Below are 16,036 nucleotides of genomic sequence, written 5' to 3'. Positions count from 1 at the left end.
TAAGTCTCATCTAATGCTTTGTGAAGAATTTACTTCTTTTTCAAGATATCCATAATATATACAACTAACAAACTGTGAGTAGGAAAGGAGAAAATAATTTTAGCATCATTATTCATTTATATACCTAAAAGTGAGGCAACTATTCTCTTTAATAAAGCATTGTAAATATTTTATATTATTAAGTCACCAGTTATTTAAAATAACTTGTCTTATTTAGCAGAGTTAAAAGTATAACTATACGATGATAAAAGGGAAAATTTTTTAAGTAGAAATAATATTTTGTTGAATGGAAAATGACCATTCTTCATTTAATTGAAATGAAGCTGGAAAGTTAAATGGTAGGAGAGGAAATTACTTTTCAAAATTCCTTTATTCATGGAAACATTTCAATTTCATTATTTGGTGAAACCACAATGTAAATTTCTATTTTATTATCATAGCGTCTGTGTGAGTGCTTTTATCTGATTGCTCATTTTTTGGCTGGAATTAGTAAAGAGTTCTAGAAATTATTAAGAAAGGTACAACTGCATTTCTGTTTCTGACACTCCTTCTTAGAAGGACATAAGATTTACTCTTCAATGTGGTGATTTTCAGATTTTTATTAAATATTATGATTTAATCATTAATTTTACAAAAAGGAAAATTTTTTGTTGTCCACATGAATACTGAGATACCTGGTAATGCAGCTCATTGTTATTCTGATTAAATATACTGTGCTTCTCCAGGATATATGGCATCATGTTCTCCAAATGAACATGCAGAAAATCATTATAATATATTTTGTCTAGAAGCTGGATATAAATTCTGTTTCTAACTACTGGGCAATCATTTACCTGAAGTCACCTTGTTGACCATTTAGAGAACCAATTTTCATTCAACAGTATTTATGGAGCCATGTTGTATGCAAAGCTCCTTGTTAATGGCTAGGGGTGATAGGCAGGGTAGAGAGAATTCAGACACCTGAGATATGATAATAAAAATATCTACAAAAGGCCATTATTATATTAAAATTTCAACTGTAAAAACAAGGAGAGATCATACCAATATACATTGTTATATAGAGATGAGAGTAACACTTATTTCACATTAAAATTAGTGAACCATGAGGTATAATATTTTTAAATGTTTTTATACTATAAATTTAGTTTATCTTTTTACAGATATATAACATAGTAAATAAATGTGATTTTTAAAAACATACCGTTCTCCTTGCTTCCCACCACTTTTGGGGTTCACAAAAACTAAAAGTGGATGAGTACCAGGAACAGGAGTGATCTAGAAGAAAAGTTGAATACGTGGACAAATTATTTATATTATATATAAAGAGAACCCCCCCGTTATTTCTAAGTCGTGAAATGCCAATTAGCAAATTCAAGAATATGGTTCTTTTGTTCTGTAATGTGGATAGAGGATACATAGATAACAGATAGATCTAATTAGCAACATAATTAAATCCTGTGCTTTGACTCCATATATATCAAAATAAATACCCACTCCACTAAGAGGTGATTTTTCTAGCTAGGAATAGGGCAGAGGGGAAGGCAGCTATGAAAAGGGAATAACCTCTCAATAGCTAGGAGATGAAAACAATAGGTACAATTCGTGGGATCGTGTGTAAACCATCCAGAATAGAGCGGATTATGGTGGTAGAAAAGATTAGAAAAGAAAGGGATCAAAGTTTAAGTGAGCCCTACTCTTATAGACAATCCCTACTTTAGAGCTTTATAGCACATTTGGAATCCATCTTCCCAACCACTTGTAAACTAGAATCTAAATAAGATGGTTTGAGGCCACTTTCAGTCAGAGTCCCCATCTATACGATGTTTCCTCCATGCTTTCTTTTCCTGCTTGAGAAGAGATGCCAGTTAATCCAGTCTATTTGCTAAACAGGAATCCATTAAATTGACTGTGTCCCTATATGCCATGCACTGCTTTCATCACTATACATTCTCCTTTTAACCAAAAAAAGTGCCTGTCTTAGTGGAGCTTATATTCTGGTGGAGAAACAGACAAGAAACAAACAAATAAGGACTTCCCTAGTAGTCCAGTGGTTAAGAATCCACCTTCCAATGCAGGGCACATGGGTTCAATCCCTGGTTAGGGAACTATGATCCCACATGCTGCGGGGAAGCCCACGCACCACAACTAGAGAGAAGCCTGTGCTGCAGGGAAAGACCGCGCGTGCCACAGCAAAGATCCCACATGCTGCAACTAAAACCCAACGCAGCCAAAAAAATAAATAAATAAATATTTTTAAAAAAGAGAAACAAACAAATAAATATACATTTTGTAGTGAAAAGTATCACCAGAAATAAAGCAGGTAAGGTGCTAGCACTTCATCGGTTGGGGGCAGAAACTGTTTTTGATAGAGTGGCAAAGGAGAACACTTGTATTTTACTTGAATTCAATGTTAAGAGGTAAGCTGTTTTAAATAAGAGTATTCCTATTCAGTGTATACCTATGTAACTCCCATCTAAACATAGTTTGATAAAACAATATTTTAATAACAAAAATATGCAACCAATGCAGTCCTCTAAATATTAAGTTGAAAAGTTTTAGATCAATTTACTTTTTGAAAGTAGAGTCAAAGTGTCCTTCATTGCTCTAGTATTTTTCCCTTAGAAAGTACCTGAAATATTTAATGAGAAGACTAAAAACAACCATTTTACCATATCAGGTTCTTCCTTTTGTTTAAACAATATAAGTTAAAATACCCTACCAACATATTTTCCTCCAATTCTTGTGAAATGCCATTTTTCTAATGAGTATAGGCACTGGGAAATTGTTGAAATCTTCACACTATATGAGAAGGTTGAGTAAAATATTCTCAATTCTTATACTCTTACCCAACTTGTTCCCATTACAATCTATTCTTTCTGACTCTGTTTTACTTCCTCTTGTAAAGAGGACACATGGGTTTTGTCCCATGTGTCCTCTTTACAATTTGATTTGTCTCTCATTCAGTTGGGAGATGAGATGGACAAGCTGGATCTGTAGTAACTCCTCAGCTCTTCACCCCTGAACTCCATGTGCTCAATCAGCTACTGGACAGAAAGTACCTACTAGCTTAAGACACTGTGCTATAAACTTGCAATGTGACTTCCCCCTCCCCCCATTAAAAGAAACACCAAAACACACCTCTGACTACTAGTATTCAGTTTCCTTTACTTCTCATTCTATTACAAAATCAGATAGAACTCCTAAAGTTTTCAAATGCAAAAAGTAAGACTAACAAATGTGGATTTTAGTTGATTTTTGCATTTAATTTGAATTGTTATTCCTTATTTTTAAAGAGAGGGGAGATTCTCAAGGTAATTAAAATATTTTAGCAAAACATAACATCTGAATCCAAATACTAATTAGGATGATTGTCCCAAAATTCAATATTCAGTTTACCATTACATGAAATTACATTAAGTTCATTTGGGCAAATTTCCATATTCATTTGAAAATATATTTTGGAATAACTTTCAGAAATATTTATTAATTGAAGTGTTTAAAGGCATAATTATGACTTATCAAATAAAGGACAGTACCACGCTACAGAAAACTGTGTTCTGAGGAAACACTATTACAAACAAATAAAGATCCCACTAAACTATATTATGGTCTGTAGAGGATCTGAAAATATGAAAATATAAAATATAAAAATATAAAAACCTAGATGTCATTTTTAGGGGTGAGTAGATGGATAATTAGATCAAATGGATTAGAAAAATAGGAGAGAATCTAGATAAAGAATTTAGGATAACGATGATACTCTACAAGTGATAAAAGTCAAGAACCCAAAACGGAAGTACAGGAAATAATAAAATCAAATTAGCCAACTTTTCCTCACATATCCCCTTAACATAAATTCTGCTTGTAAAATAAGACTGTATAAAAATTGGAAACTTTAGATATTTATTTGTAAGTTAACAGGGACTGTGGAATACCCCTTTGACAATGATTCTAACAGATTAAAACACCTGACCTAATGTAATCTCCATTTAAGGAGTAGTACGTGATTCAATATCAAACCCACTAAAACTTTGGTTTTAGGGGATCATTTAATGGTGGTATTTATACAAGAAATGTCAAGGTTTCAGGCAAATCGGCATCGTTTTCAATGCTCATTCAAAAAGCTTTTAAATTCTGCTAAACTTTGGTACTATAAAAAGAAGGTCAATCTAGCAGAGTAAATTTAGGTGCCAGGAGACCAAAGGCAGCGTTTTTTAGATTTGAGAGCCAAAGACCTACAGTACTGCATAGCCATTTTCAAATCTACAAGTTAAAAATAAACAACTTCTGTGTTCACTAATAGTCCTGAAATAAGAAGCAGCATCTTAGTGACAGAGACTGCAATTTGTCACTTAATTCTCATATTCCTCTTCATCCTTAGTAAAAGAACCCTGAGTTTTAGGATTGCCTACATATGAGGACATTCTCTTATGTAAACATAGCACGACCACCAAAATAGAGAACTTAACACGATTCTGGACTAGCTGCTTTTGTTATAAAAGCCATTATTGAGACAACTGGTGAAACTTGAATGGGCTCTAAGGATTAGATAGCACTAATGTATCAATTTTATATTCAAGTTCACTAATTCTCTTTTGAACTGTATCTCATATAGTCTTTAACAGGACAAATTTTGGTTTTTTACTTTCATACAATAATTCTGAAATAAGATATAAAACTCATTTATTTTGAAAAGTGATGTACTGTCATCCTAAAATGTCATATGCATTTTGTTATAGACTTTAGCGGGATGGGAAGCAGTTAGACAAAAATACAAGTATTTAAAAAATTCTGTTAGCCTAAAACTATTTGATCTTGGGACTAAATATTTTTATAGCACTTGAAGTAATTTCAAGTGGAACAGTATATAAAACAGATGAAAAGCAAATTACTATGTCTGAAGTGTGAAAGAACCCTGAACCTGTTCTCAGCTTCCCATCACCCCACTCTTGTGCTTGAGGCATCTCTACGGAGTCCTGGGCTTCTCAAAACAGTTTTTTAAAAAAATATCGGGGGGCTTCCCTGGTGGCGCAGTGGTTGAGAGTCCGCCTGCCGATGCAGGGGACACGGGTTCGTGCCCCGGTCCGGGAAGATCCCACATGCCACGGAGCGGCTAGGCCAGTGAGCCATGGCCGCTGAGCCTGCGCGTCCGGAGCCTGTGCTCCGCAATGGGAGAGGCCACAACAGTGAGAGACCCGCGTACCGCAAAAACAAACAAACAAACAAAAACATCAGGATAGGGTAATATAGTATAACAAAGAAAATACTGACGGTGGGAGAAAGTGTTTAGGAATATTTTACAGCATGTGTGGTACTTGAAATCTTGCAGAATGGTTATAAATTAGGTGTGAAGGACACTGCAAGAGCAAACAGAATGGATTCTCCTCTATAAAGAATAGAGCTAATCACGTGAGATCGTATTTACTCACATAAAGGGGCAGTTTCAATCATATAGAGTAAACACTGAAGAATAGGACTTTAGGGTCAGACTGGTTTGGGATCCCAGTTCAACCATTCCTTTCTACAGATATGCTCTCCCTTAGTGCCATCAATACGCCTTTCACTCCCAAATTCATAACTGTCCTCACCCTTGAATTCTAGATTCACATATCTGTCTGCCTGCTCGACGTTTCCATTTGGATATCTAACAGCATCAGAAATTTCGTTCCAAACTTTATTCATCCAGATCCTTTTCCATCTCAGTCAATGGCAACTTCATCATTGCAGTTCCATGGGCCAAAGTTCTTGAGATGTCCCTACTCTTCACTTCTTAATGAGGCCTAATCCCACTATCTGACTTAAAATTATAGACAACTCTCAGCCCTGACACATCTTATCTTATTCAGTTCCATTTTTTTCATTCCATTTATAACCTAGCACATTATATGGATGGAGACATGGACTCATTTTAGAGGACTTAGGGAGTTAAAATGACAGTGAAGAGCTGATTATAAGAATCAACAGGCCTGAGGACCCCAAGTGGGCATACACACACACATCATCAAAGAAAAGGAGTTAATTTTATACACACTCTATACATTTCTGTATATTGCATATATGTATGTTTACAGTATTGGGAACTATAAGGATGAGATATTACAAATAATAAAGACAGTAGGGATAGAGAAAAGCAGTTGTGGTGGGGAAAACACTAGTTCAGTTTTAGATATTTCAGTATAAAAGTTCCCCTTTTTATCTTTTGCTAAGAGTATTACAAACTAGACTTTTTGGTTTGCAAGTGATGCTTATGCTTGGAAACTTTTTTCAAAGAATAATTAGGGACACGGTAACGTCGGCTTAATACAGTTTAAACAACAGTTCTGTTTTTTTACTTATTTGTTCACATGTGGATAATCATCTGTATTTTCACAACTATTGCACATTAAGGAATTGTAGTTTCAATGACATTTGATCATATGTATTAAGTGTAAACCTATGGTATGAGCGATGACAAAGACGGAGTACCTAACCACCTCTATTTGAAGTCCCCTAGGACTGGGGTTAATTAATGAGACTCATCCTAAGGTTATACATGATCTATTACTTCCTCTAATTAGAAATAATAATCCTGATCATTATGCTGGTTAGCTGGAAAGAAGTAAGATGAATGTGCTTAACTATGATTAATAGTCTTTAAGTAGTGTAAATCTCTTCTGTCACTGAGTTATATGCAAACTGGGCTGCAACTCAATGCTTTTTTATGATATATATAATTTTTAAAACTTGCAGAAAGAATTTTCTGTAAGAACTTTTTACCTTTTATGATAAAGAATAAGCATTTTATTATTTTAAAATTGATTACCACAACAAAAATGACTTATTTTTCCATTTTGTATGAAATGGTTATCCAATAATTTTATTCTCTTACCTTTTAAATATTTTCTCCCAAATTATGTGAATACCTATGTGCATCATATTTTAGTCCATTCTGCTGAGGTGAAACAGACCACTGCATGTGATTATATACCAATATTTTTTTAAGTAAAAAAATTTTAATGATGATGATTACAGTATTTACTTACTGCTGTTTTATAAGGGCTGATGTCTTCCCTTTGCTAACTGACAACTTTACCTGACACTTTTTTTTTTTTTTTTTCTTTGCAGTACACGGGCCTGTCACTGTTGTGGCCTCTCCAGGACTGGGGCATGAACCCGTGTCCCCTGCATAGGCAGGCAGACTCTCAACAACTGCGCCACCAGGGAAGCCCTACCTGACACTTTTATATGTCAAAGAAAGCTATGAAAAGTTACTATCTGGTTAGAGAAATGAAACACATCCACAGAGAAAGTTAATCACCTATTGTTTTTGATGTGACTAATTTAGTTGTAATAAGATTGAAAATTTTGGATCCTTTTTGAATAAAAAAGAAAACACAACTTATATTGCTATGTCAGTTTAAAGTCTTTAGAACACTCCGCATGCACCATTTAATTTTGGTTCTGATGTCTGAGTGAAGTCAGATGTAACTACACAAATCTTAGGAAACTGAGACTAAACCAGTTATAATTCTAGTGCATTCATGCTTTTTATTTCAAACTTTGCAAGAATGTAATAGTACATGGAAGAGCAAGGTGGTCAGAAATATAGCATTTCTGGACCTGTTAAAATTTGTTAACCAAGGAGACAGGGATTTTAGGAGTAAAACAAACTCTGAGTCACATGGTCCTCATTCACACCTCACTAACTGTGAGGGCCTAGGAATAATTTGACTTCAGAACATCAATATGCTCATTTTTAAAGTGCTAATAATAATATTTATCATATGTTAGAGAGTTAAGAATTCATAATTACCTCATATGTTCATTGAGAGGTGTCACTTAATACACATAAAATATCATCACAGTGCCTAGAATATACTGTTTAACAAATGATGCGTGTTTCCCTTCCATGTTGAGAAGTATGTGCCTAGCCATATGTAAAATATACTTGAATTTTAAAATTAGGTTTCCCTTTTGTTATTTTCATTGCAGGAACCCAGAGCGACTAAAGATTTAAACTAATTGATATTGTCAACTGACTTATTAAAACTACAAATGTTGATTATTTTCCACTAAAAATTTCACAGGATCACTTAACAAACTAAAAGCTTTTGCTATCAAAATTATGAATAGATTTCATATTTGGGGCTTTCAATGAGATCGCTTAACACCCAAGTATGCCTTTCAAAAGGTGTGGACACTGATTTTCTCTTTCGATAATTAACTTCTATACTCTCTAACCAATGTAAATAAATTTATTGTTCCCAATTTCCTCTTTTTACATTTGAGTTTAATAATTCATGAACAATATTCTATTCTCAATGTGTTTTATTATGTCAAAACAAAGCAGTAAACTGGTTATCAATATTTAAGCAATAATTATTAAATTTTCAATGAGATATTCAAAACAATGAAGAAGCAAGCATTTAGGCAACTACTGTGTGCTCTCAACCGTGCTTGTAAATTAAGAAATATAAAAGACATAATAACCCGCAGAATCACAGATAAAATAATAAATGAAAAAAGATATAAAATCATGTATACTGAACACAACTATGTGACATAATATATCTTTGTGCGGTAAGAGGTTGGTAAATTTTCTTGGAGAACATGAAACTTGAAGCCTATTCTTAAGGAAAGGAATTAAAAATTGGAAGAGAGAAACGTATAGGTAGGAAAACAAAACAAAAGAACTTAATCCATAGATTAAGCCAAATTCTTTGATTGTGCTCATGTTTGACTGAGAAACAGAGGCAAATAATTACAATAGATTCAATCTGTAGGATGCCTTAAAATACAGATGGAAAGAAATGTTACTTTTGATGTCAGAGACCCTAGGGGTAATTTAGAGGTTTTTAAAGTACTCAAAACATGATTTTGAGCTACCTGTGTTAATTTAAACTAGAAATATACATGGAGTTTTAATTTCAACTTAAAATATTGGAAGATATGGATAAATTATAATAGATTTTATTAAATAAACTTTCTTTTTTGTAAGATTAATTTATTTATGGCTGTGTTGGGTCTTCGTTGCTGCGCGCGGGCTTTCTCTAGCTGTGGTGAGCGGGGGCTACTCTTCGTTGTGGAGCATGGGCTCTAGGTGTGTGGACTTCAGTAGTTATGGCACTCGGGCTCAGTAGTTGTGGCACTCGGGCTCAGTAGTTGTGGCTCGCGGGCTCTAGAGCGCAGGCTCAGTAATTGTGGCACATGGGCTTAGTTGCTCCAAGGCATGTGGGATATTCCCAGGCCAGGGCTCGAACCCATGTCCCCTGCATTGGCAGGTGGATTCTTAACCACTGTGCCACCAGGGAAGCCCAGATTCTTTATTTTTATTATTGATTTAGAAAAAAATTCCACACAAGTAGAGTTCATTTTATTATTTTCTGAAGACATTTTGTGAGTCAAAATCACTTCCAAATAGATATAATAATATGTGCGGAGAACGTATACATAGAAATAAATAATGCATATGTATATAATAAAGGTATATATGTAGTAATAATTTGCCAAAACTTCAGATTGACACAAGATCTCTTACCAAGTTGAGTTTAAATGGAGATAACATCATAAATGATTAATCCAATCAGAATGTCACTCTGTCAATCAACTATAAAACTGACATCTTGATAAATTAATAAAAATGTTTTGAAATTGTCAAGTGAACAAATTTGCACATTAAATAAACGTGTTGATAGCTGGACATATGCCCTTCTAAGAGCATGGAAGTAACAAATATGAAAGCTACAAACATTTGGATTAAAAAAAATCATACCTGTAGGCCTTGTCCATCCACAGTAACAGAGTTGGCTCTTTGCATTTTGTTCTTGTCAATCACTTTGTTTGACAGCTGGAAACCACCCTTTTCCTTTTTCACTGTTGCTTGTCTTTCCTGTAAGGAAAAAATCTTTTATAAAAATACTGAATTGTTTCACTACAATGGGCAACATAGAGAAGAATTTCATGGCTACAAACTTGGGCCCAGCTTCCAAATTTGGAGTTTCTAGTGAATAATATGAAAGCTAATGTTTTCTACTGGCTCAAAATATATGATAGATGTATGATCAAAATATCAGTTAAAGAAAGGATGTGAAAGAAAACCAAACTGTATTATCCCTACGTACCCAATTATGACTCTGTTAAAAATTATTAAAGAACACTAAAGCTAATCATTTTCAAAAACAATGGTGCAGATAATAATACAGGATTGTAATGGAAAGGATTTGGTACTAAGCACTGAAAATAATGCTTATAAATACATGCAATATTGAAAATGAATACATGATGGACCCTTAAGCTACTATTGATTATCAAGAATGGCACATAACTTAAAACACACATTCCATCCCAGCTAATTGCTACGTTCACCATAATAGAAAAATTTTTTATAGTGGTATTCTTCCTGTTTCTATTTCCTCTCTTTTCACTCTTTTCAACACAACCCAATAAACTTTTATCACCATTAATCCACTAAATCAGCTTTTATTAAAATCACCAATGACCTGCTCATTTGCGCCTCACCTGTTGGTCAGTCTTCACCTTCTCAATTTTTAAACACAGTTTGACAGAATTGACATCTACCCTCTAGAAAACACGCCTCAACTGGGTTCCGGGACACTTCTTTCTCTTAGCTCTCCTCTTACTTGACTAGCTGCTCCCTCATAGTTTTTTTTGTTGATTTCTCCTCCAGCTTTATAATCTGTAACGTTTAACACTTGACCTCTCCCTTGGACTGCTCATCTCCACAATCTATACTCACTCCCTAGGTAACTTCATTTAAAACCAAGGCTTTCAATTTCACTTTGATAATGAAGACTTGCCTACCCACCTTAAAAATAAATCCCAAACTGGACGATTATTCACCACATGCATCATCACATGGTTTAAGCACCCGTTATTTGCCTTAATTATCGTAGCCATCACCTTAATGGAACAATCAGCGTCCATCTTTTGTCTCCCTACAGTCAATTTTCTATATAACAGCCACACTTATCCCCTTTTACTCACTCCAGCTACAACTACCTCACCTTTGTTTCTTGATCACAACATTTGTGCTCTTAAAACAGGGATCTTGCAACCACTCTGAACTCTGCTGGACTGTTCTTGCTCCTGGTCAAATGTAAGACAGGCTACTCTATTCCTGTGTGTGTGTGTGTGTGTGTGCACTGTTTCACATCAGATTCTAGATCAGTGCCTGATAAAATCCCCATAAATGAATGTGGAAATAAATTAATCTTAACACTAAAAAATCAAAAAATTTAAAGTGCCTGAAATATTGTGTTGAGAAGGACTCCTGGGGCATGTCTAGGTTTGTTGTGAAAAACTGTCCTGATCAATTAGCAATGTCTGCCATGTGTGCTTAAAAGTTTGAGTGCCACGTATTTCCTATCACTTATTCAGATATATATACATTTCTGTTCCTATATTTACATATATCTTGTCGATTACTTTTCAATTACTGTAATTTAGGAAAATATTTTAAGTGGAAATATTTTAAAAGTAAAGCTCTTTTTAAATATATTAGGGCCAGATGGAACAGAAAACGTCTCAGACCAAAATAAATGCTAATCAGTGTAGTCCTTTTATAGTCCTTGCAATTTCATGGTGCAAAAATACTGAATATATTTTTTGTGTGGCTGAAAATGGATAGTGTAATAGGATTCCTGAAATTCAAATTCTTTGGAAAATGATGTACTTTCATATAAGCATAATTTCTGGCAAAAATATTGATATTTTAAAAAATAGATCATTTTTTCTAAGCTTGCAAATAACATTTTGTCCATAGATAGTTAAGGGTATAATGCATAAATGAGTGAATTATAGGATGAGGTTTGGAATCAGACATCCCAAGTGGAATCCCATCTCTGCTACTTAAATACTATGTAGACTTAGAGAACGTACTCTTATTCAAAATGGAGTTAGTAATACCTATTTCTCAAAGTTGTGTATGGCTTGACAGAAAATGTATAAAGTTCTAATATTGTGCCTATATTAGTGTATGTGCTCAATAAATGAAAGTTATTGTGAATTACGTAAAATAGGTATGGTTCTTCCGTTAGGGTGCTCATCAATGTCACCATTATGCAAAATGCTTGTTATATTTCCAAATACATATATATGAAAAGATCCACTAGTTACAACAGGCATATGTTTAAATAAGTAAAGCTCAATGTTTATATTAGAAAATCCACAGCAGCTTGTGCTGAATGCAAGCATGTAACACTGTTGGTGGGTATGGGAATAATTTTTTTCCGGGTTCTAGCATGCAGGTAAATAAAACATGGGAACAATGTTTTATAAAAATCTATATTGTGAAAGTTATAACTTATCTTATATGTCTTATATTCTGCCATGTAATCCAACAATTATTATTTAGTATTTAATTCCTAAATGCTTAGGTTATAAGAAGTAAAATAAAATTTTAGCCACATTGGAACTTGGTATTTGTGACCAGACTGTTTATAAATGTAATTCTGGAAATTTAAGACATGTAAGTATATGTCTGTAAAGAGTTACCAAATTATCTATAAATATTATTTTATTCTTAGTTATGCATATAGCTAGGGAGAATCCTGTGTGGTGAGAATCTCCAGCTAACAGTTAGCAGTTGATTAAGTGGTTTCATGTCTCTCCAGGGAGTCATCCCTCTGAATAAATTGTGGATTAAACTAAACTAATGCTTTCTAGTAGCAACTGTAGCAACTGAAATATAAAAAGAAATTTTAAAACTCTAAATTGTGTTTTCAACTGATAAGATTTTCTTTTTGAAATCTAGACTCATAAGAGGTATATAACAAGTTAATAAAAAAATCTTCAGTCTACCCATTGGCAGGTGAATTTTATTATATAATCTGGATAATACTAAAACTTACATTTGTTTAAACACACACACACACACATACACACACACACAATCAAGAAAAGCAAGTGGTTTCTTTGAGGGAAATATGCTTAGTGGGTAGAATTTGTGGAATTAATCAAGGCTGACAATTTAAAAACAGGAGAGACTCATAATCATTTAATTTTTCCCATGGTTTTCTTTTTATTATACTCATTTGTTTTAGGTTTATTTCCAAATTGTATGGAAGTCTCTCTGAACTATTCACTGTATTCTACTTAAGCAGCATAAGCTAACAGTAGGGTAGTTGGATACTTTTTCCTATTTCCACTAAGAAAATCTTTACTTCTTTCCTCTTTTATATGAGGGACAGGAAGGGTGAAGTAATTGCATCTTTGAAAAATCTGATGTTCACAAAAATTTCACTGGCCTCTTCGGGGGGTTAATTCACCCTGACTGACTGAGTTCTATGATGATATTTAAGAAAGTTACTTCCTATGTTGAAGTTATTGAAAAGTTTCAGGAAGAGCTCACCAGCCTTATTCTGCACCTTTATTCAGGATAAAATTGCTCTCTAATAATAGGGGGCAGTGCTTATCACTTCACCGTCAGTTCTTTTTTTTTTAAAAAGTTTTTGGGCTCTAAATCACAAAATAAATTACTTTGTTATAATTAAGGCAAATTTTATTCTGCTAGATAAATTATCCCAAATATAAAGAGTGGGCTTCCCTGGTGGTGCAGTGGTTGAGAGTCCGCCTGCCGATGCAGGGGACACGGGTTCATGTCCCGGTCCGGGAAGATCCCACATGCCGCGGAGCGGCTGGGCCCGTGAGCCATGGCTGCTGAGCCTGCGCGTCCGGAGCCTGTGCTCCCCAACGGGAGAGGCCCACGTACCGCAAAAAAAAAAATAAAGAGTTGGAAAATGATTGCTTTAATCAATAGAAATTATTCAAACACTGAAAAGGGGTACTCTAACAAAAAAATCATGAAAGAATATAGAACATATAACAACAAAATATAAAATACAGTTATTGATATTTCAGCATTTTCAAATATCAACCATTTGTGTTTGCTATGCAGACATTTAAAATATAGAATTCAATGTTTTGTGATCCTTAGACTACAAGTAGAGCAACAGATCTTAACTGGGGAATATATTGTATTAGAATTCCAAAAGAATAATCATCATAATGAACAGAGAAGAAAAGCTGAAAGGCCATTCACAGAAAACAGAAAGATGAAATAAATGAAATAAAAAGATGTCACTTTAAATATGTGCTCTAAAATAAGTCTTTTTCTATATCATGCTGATTCTCAGAAGTAGAGTATTTGTAAGTTGTTGAAAACTGCTTTCACAAAAGCGATGCTTACCACAATACTTAAGCCTGCTGTTATCGATCACTCACAAACGACAAGCAGCAAGTGATGATTACCTCAAGCACAGGGTTTTCTTCTTTTTGTCCAACTTCAGCATGAGAGACAGGCAGCAGCAAAGCACCACTATTGGTACAAAGCCACAAAGGGTGGGGGTAGGCGGTGCTTGGCTGCCAAGAGCATCCTTTACTGGAACCCTGGAACTTGCTTTCTCTGCTACTGCACTGCTTGCCCAAATGGAGACTTAGCCCATTCAGCCACTGGATCTAGGCCCCAAGAATTTCCCAGGAACCCTAGAATTTTAACCTGAGGAACATATGGATATTCACAATACAAAAGATCTTCCTGAAGCAGGAGTGTTACCATGTTCATCTGGGCTTATACAAGTTATGAGCTCCAAGAAACCAACTTAATGACAGTTGCACCTTTAATTATCATAACCTTATTATGGGATTTGAACATTTTCCTGCTGAGAAACATTAATTCATTTCAAAAATGGCAAAGGCTTTAAATCTACTAGAAATCCTTAGAAGTTGCAGCGAGACATGGCTGAGTAGCAGTCTTGGTTTTAAGAAATACTTTTATAAAGTTTTAAACATAACTATAATAAATGATATAAAGATTTCCATTTCTTTTTAATCAGTTAAATAAGTACTTATTCAAAAACAAAAACAAAAATTACTTCAGGCAGAGACAAAAATATGGGCTTGGAGGCCGAATTCTAGCTCTGTCTCTGTAAAGACTTGGGCATGTTATTTACTATCTCTAAGCCATCATTTAATTAATCTATAAAATGGGAGGGTTCATGTGATGACAAATTGAGAAAATGTCAATGAAGGTACCAGCATAAATTAGGCACTCAGTAAATGGCAGTAATTTTTAAAATATAAAAAAATTGGTATGTTTTATCATTAAGTTTAACACAGGTATACTGCTTGGATTATAGTAAAGATAGGTGTTGTGAAGAAGTCCTTTATTTACTTTACAGTATTTTATTTGTTTGTCCACTATGTCACCATAACTTGGGATAATTGTTGTGATAATCTGAGTCTTTTTTGTTTGTTTGTTTGTTTTTGTTTGTTTTTGTTTTTGCGGTACGCGGGCCTCTCACTGTTGTGGCCTCTCCCGTTGCGGAGCACAGGCTCCGGACACACAGGCTCAGCAGCCATGGCTCACGGGCCCAGCCGCTCCACGACATGTGGGATCTTCCCAGACCGCGGCACGAACCCGTGTCCCCTGCAGGCGGACTCTCAACCACTGCACCACCAGGGAAGCCCAATCTGAGTCTTTTGCAGGAGGATAGAAGACAACAAACTAGCCAGAGTCAATCCTAGTCTTAACGTACTTGCAGGTACTACTCACCAACTCAGCCTGAAGGTATAATTTATATCTTGATCCACAGCCCTGGTTTTCATACATCGCACATGATGTGCATATTCTCTCCTAGGATAATTTCATACTGAGTGTGAACCACTTACAAGATTTCTGTTCAAGAAATCCTGATTGGAAGAAATGAAATTTAGGAATGGGACGGTCCATGTCTAAATCATTTGTTTGGGCTGTGTTTACTAGCATATGGTTGGGCCACTGTAAAATTCTGTATGAGTGTATGGACCTCAACCTTACTCACTCTTCATTCCCTTTGTAAACTATAATAATTGATGGCCACCATAAGCTGAAGCTTAAAAGCCAAGAGGCAGCTCTCTTGTATATTCATACTCATCATCTCTTTCTGCCAGTTAACTGCTTAACCTAGTGATTTCTATGTAGTCCCCAATCTGTTTATTCAAGTTCTAAGTAGAATTTATTTTATTATTGGTACTGTGGAATTTAATTAGCACTCAAACT

At 34.7% G+C, this 16,036-nt stretch overlaps 1 protein-coding gene across 1 annotated transcript in view; it reads right to left on the bottom strand.

Moving 5' to 3' along the window:
* Positions 1–16,036, bottom strand: part of LOC101327464 (diacylglycerol kinase beta) — a 505,632-nt gene that overhangs the window by 440,214 nt on the left and 49,382 nt on the right. Inside the window, exons 6-7 of the mRNA XM_073809660.1 lie at positions 9,752–9,868; positions 1,202–1,275 (exon numbers count right to left, since the gene is read on the bottom strand). Of these exons, the coding sequence (XP_073665761.1) occupies positions 1,202–1,275; positions 9,752–9,868 (191 nt within the window). The remainder of the gene's footprint in view (positions 1–1,201; positions 1,276–9,751; positions 9,869–16,036) is intronic.

This window comes from Tursiops truncatus, chromosome 9 (assembly GCF_011762595.2).
Source record: "Tursiops truncatus isolate mTurTru1 chromosome 9, mTurTru1.mat.Y, whole genome shotgun sequence".
Classification (NCBI taxonomy): Eukaryota; Metazoa; Chordata; class Mammalia; order Artiodactyla; family Delphinidae; genus Tursiops; species Tursiops truncatus.
Note: the sequence above shows the minus strand (reverse complement) of the source record. Positions and strands in the feature narration are given on the sequence as shown.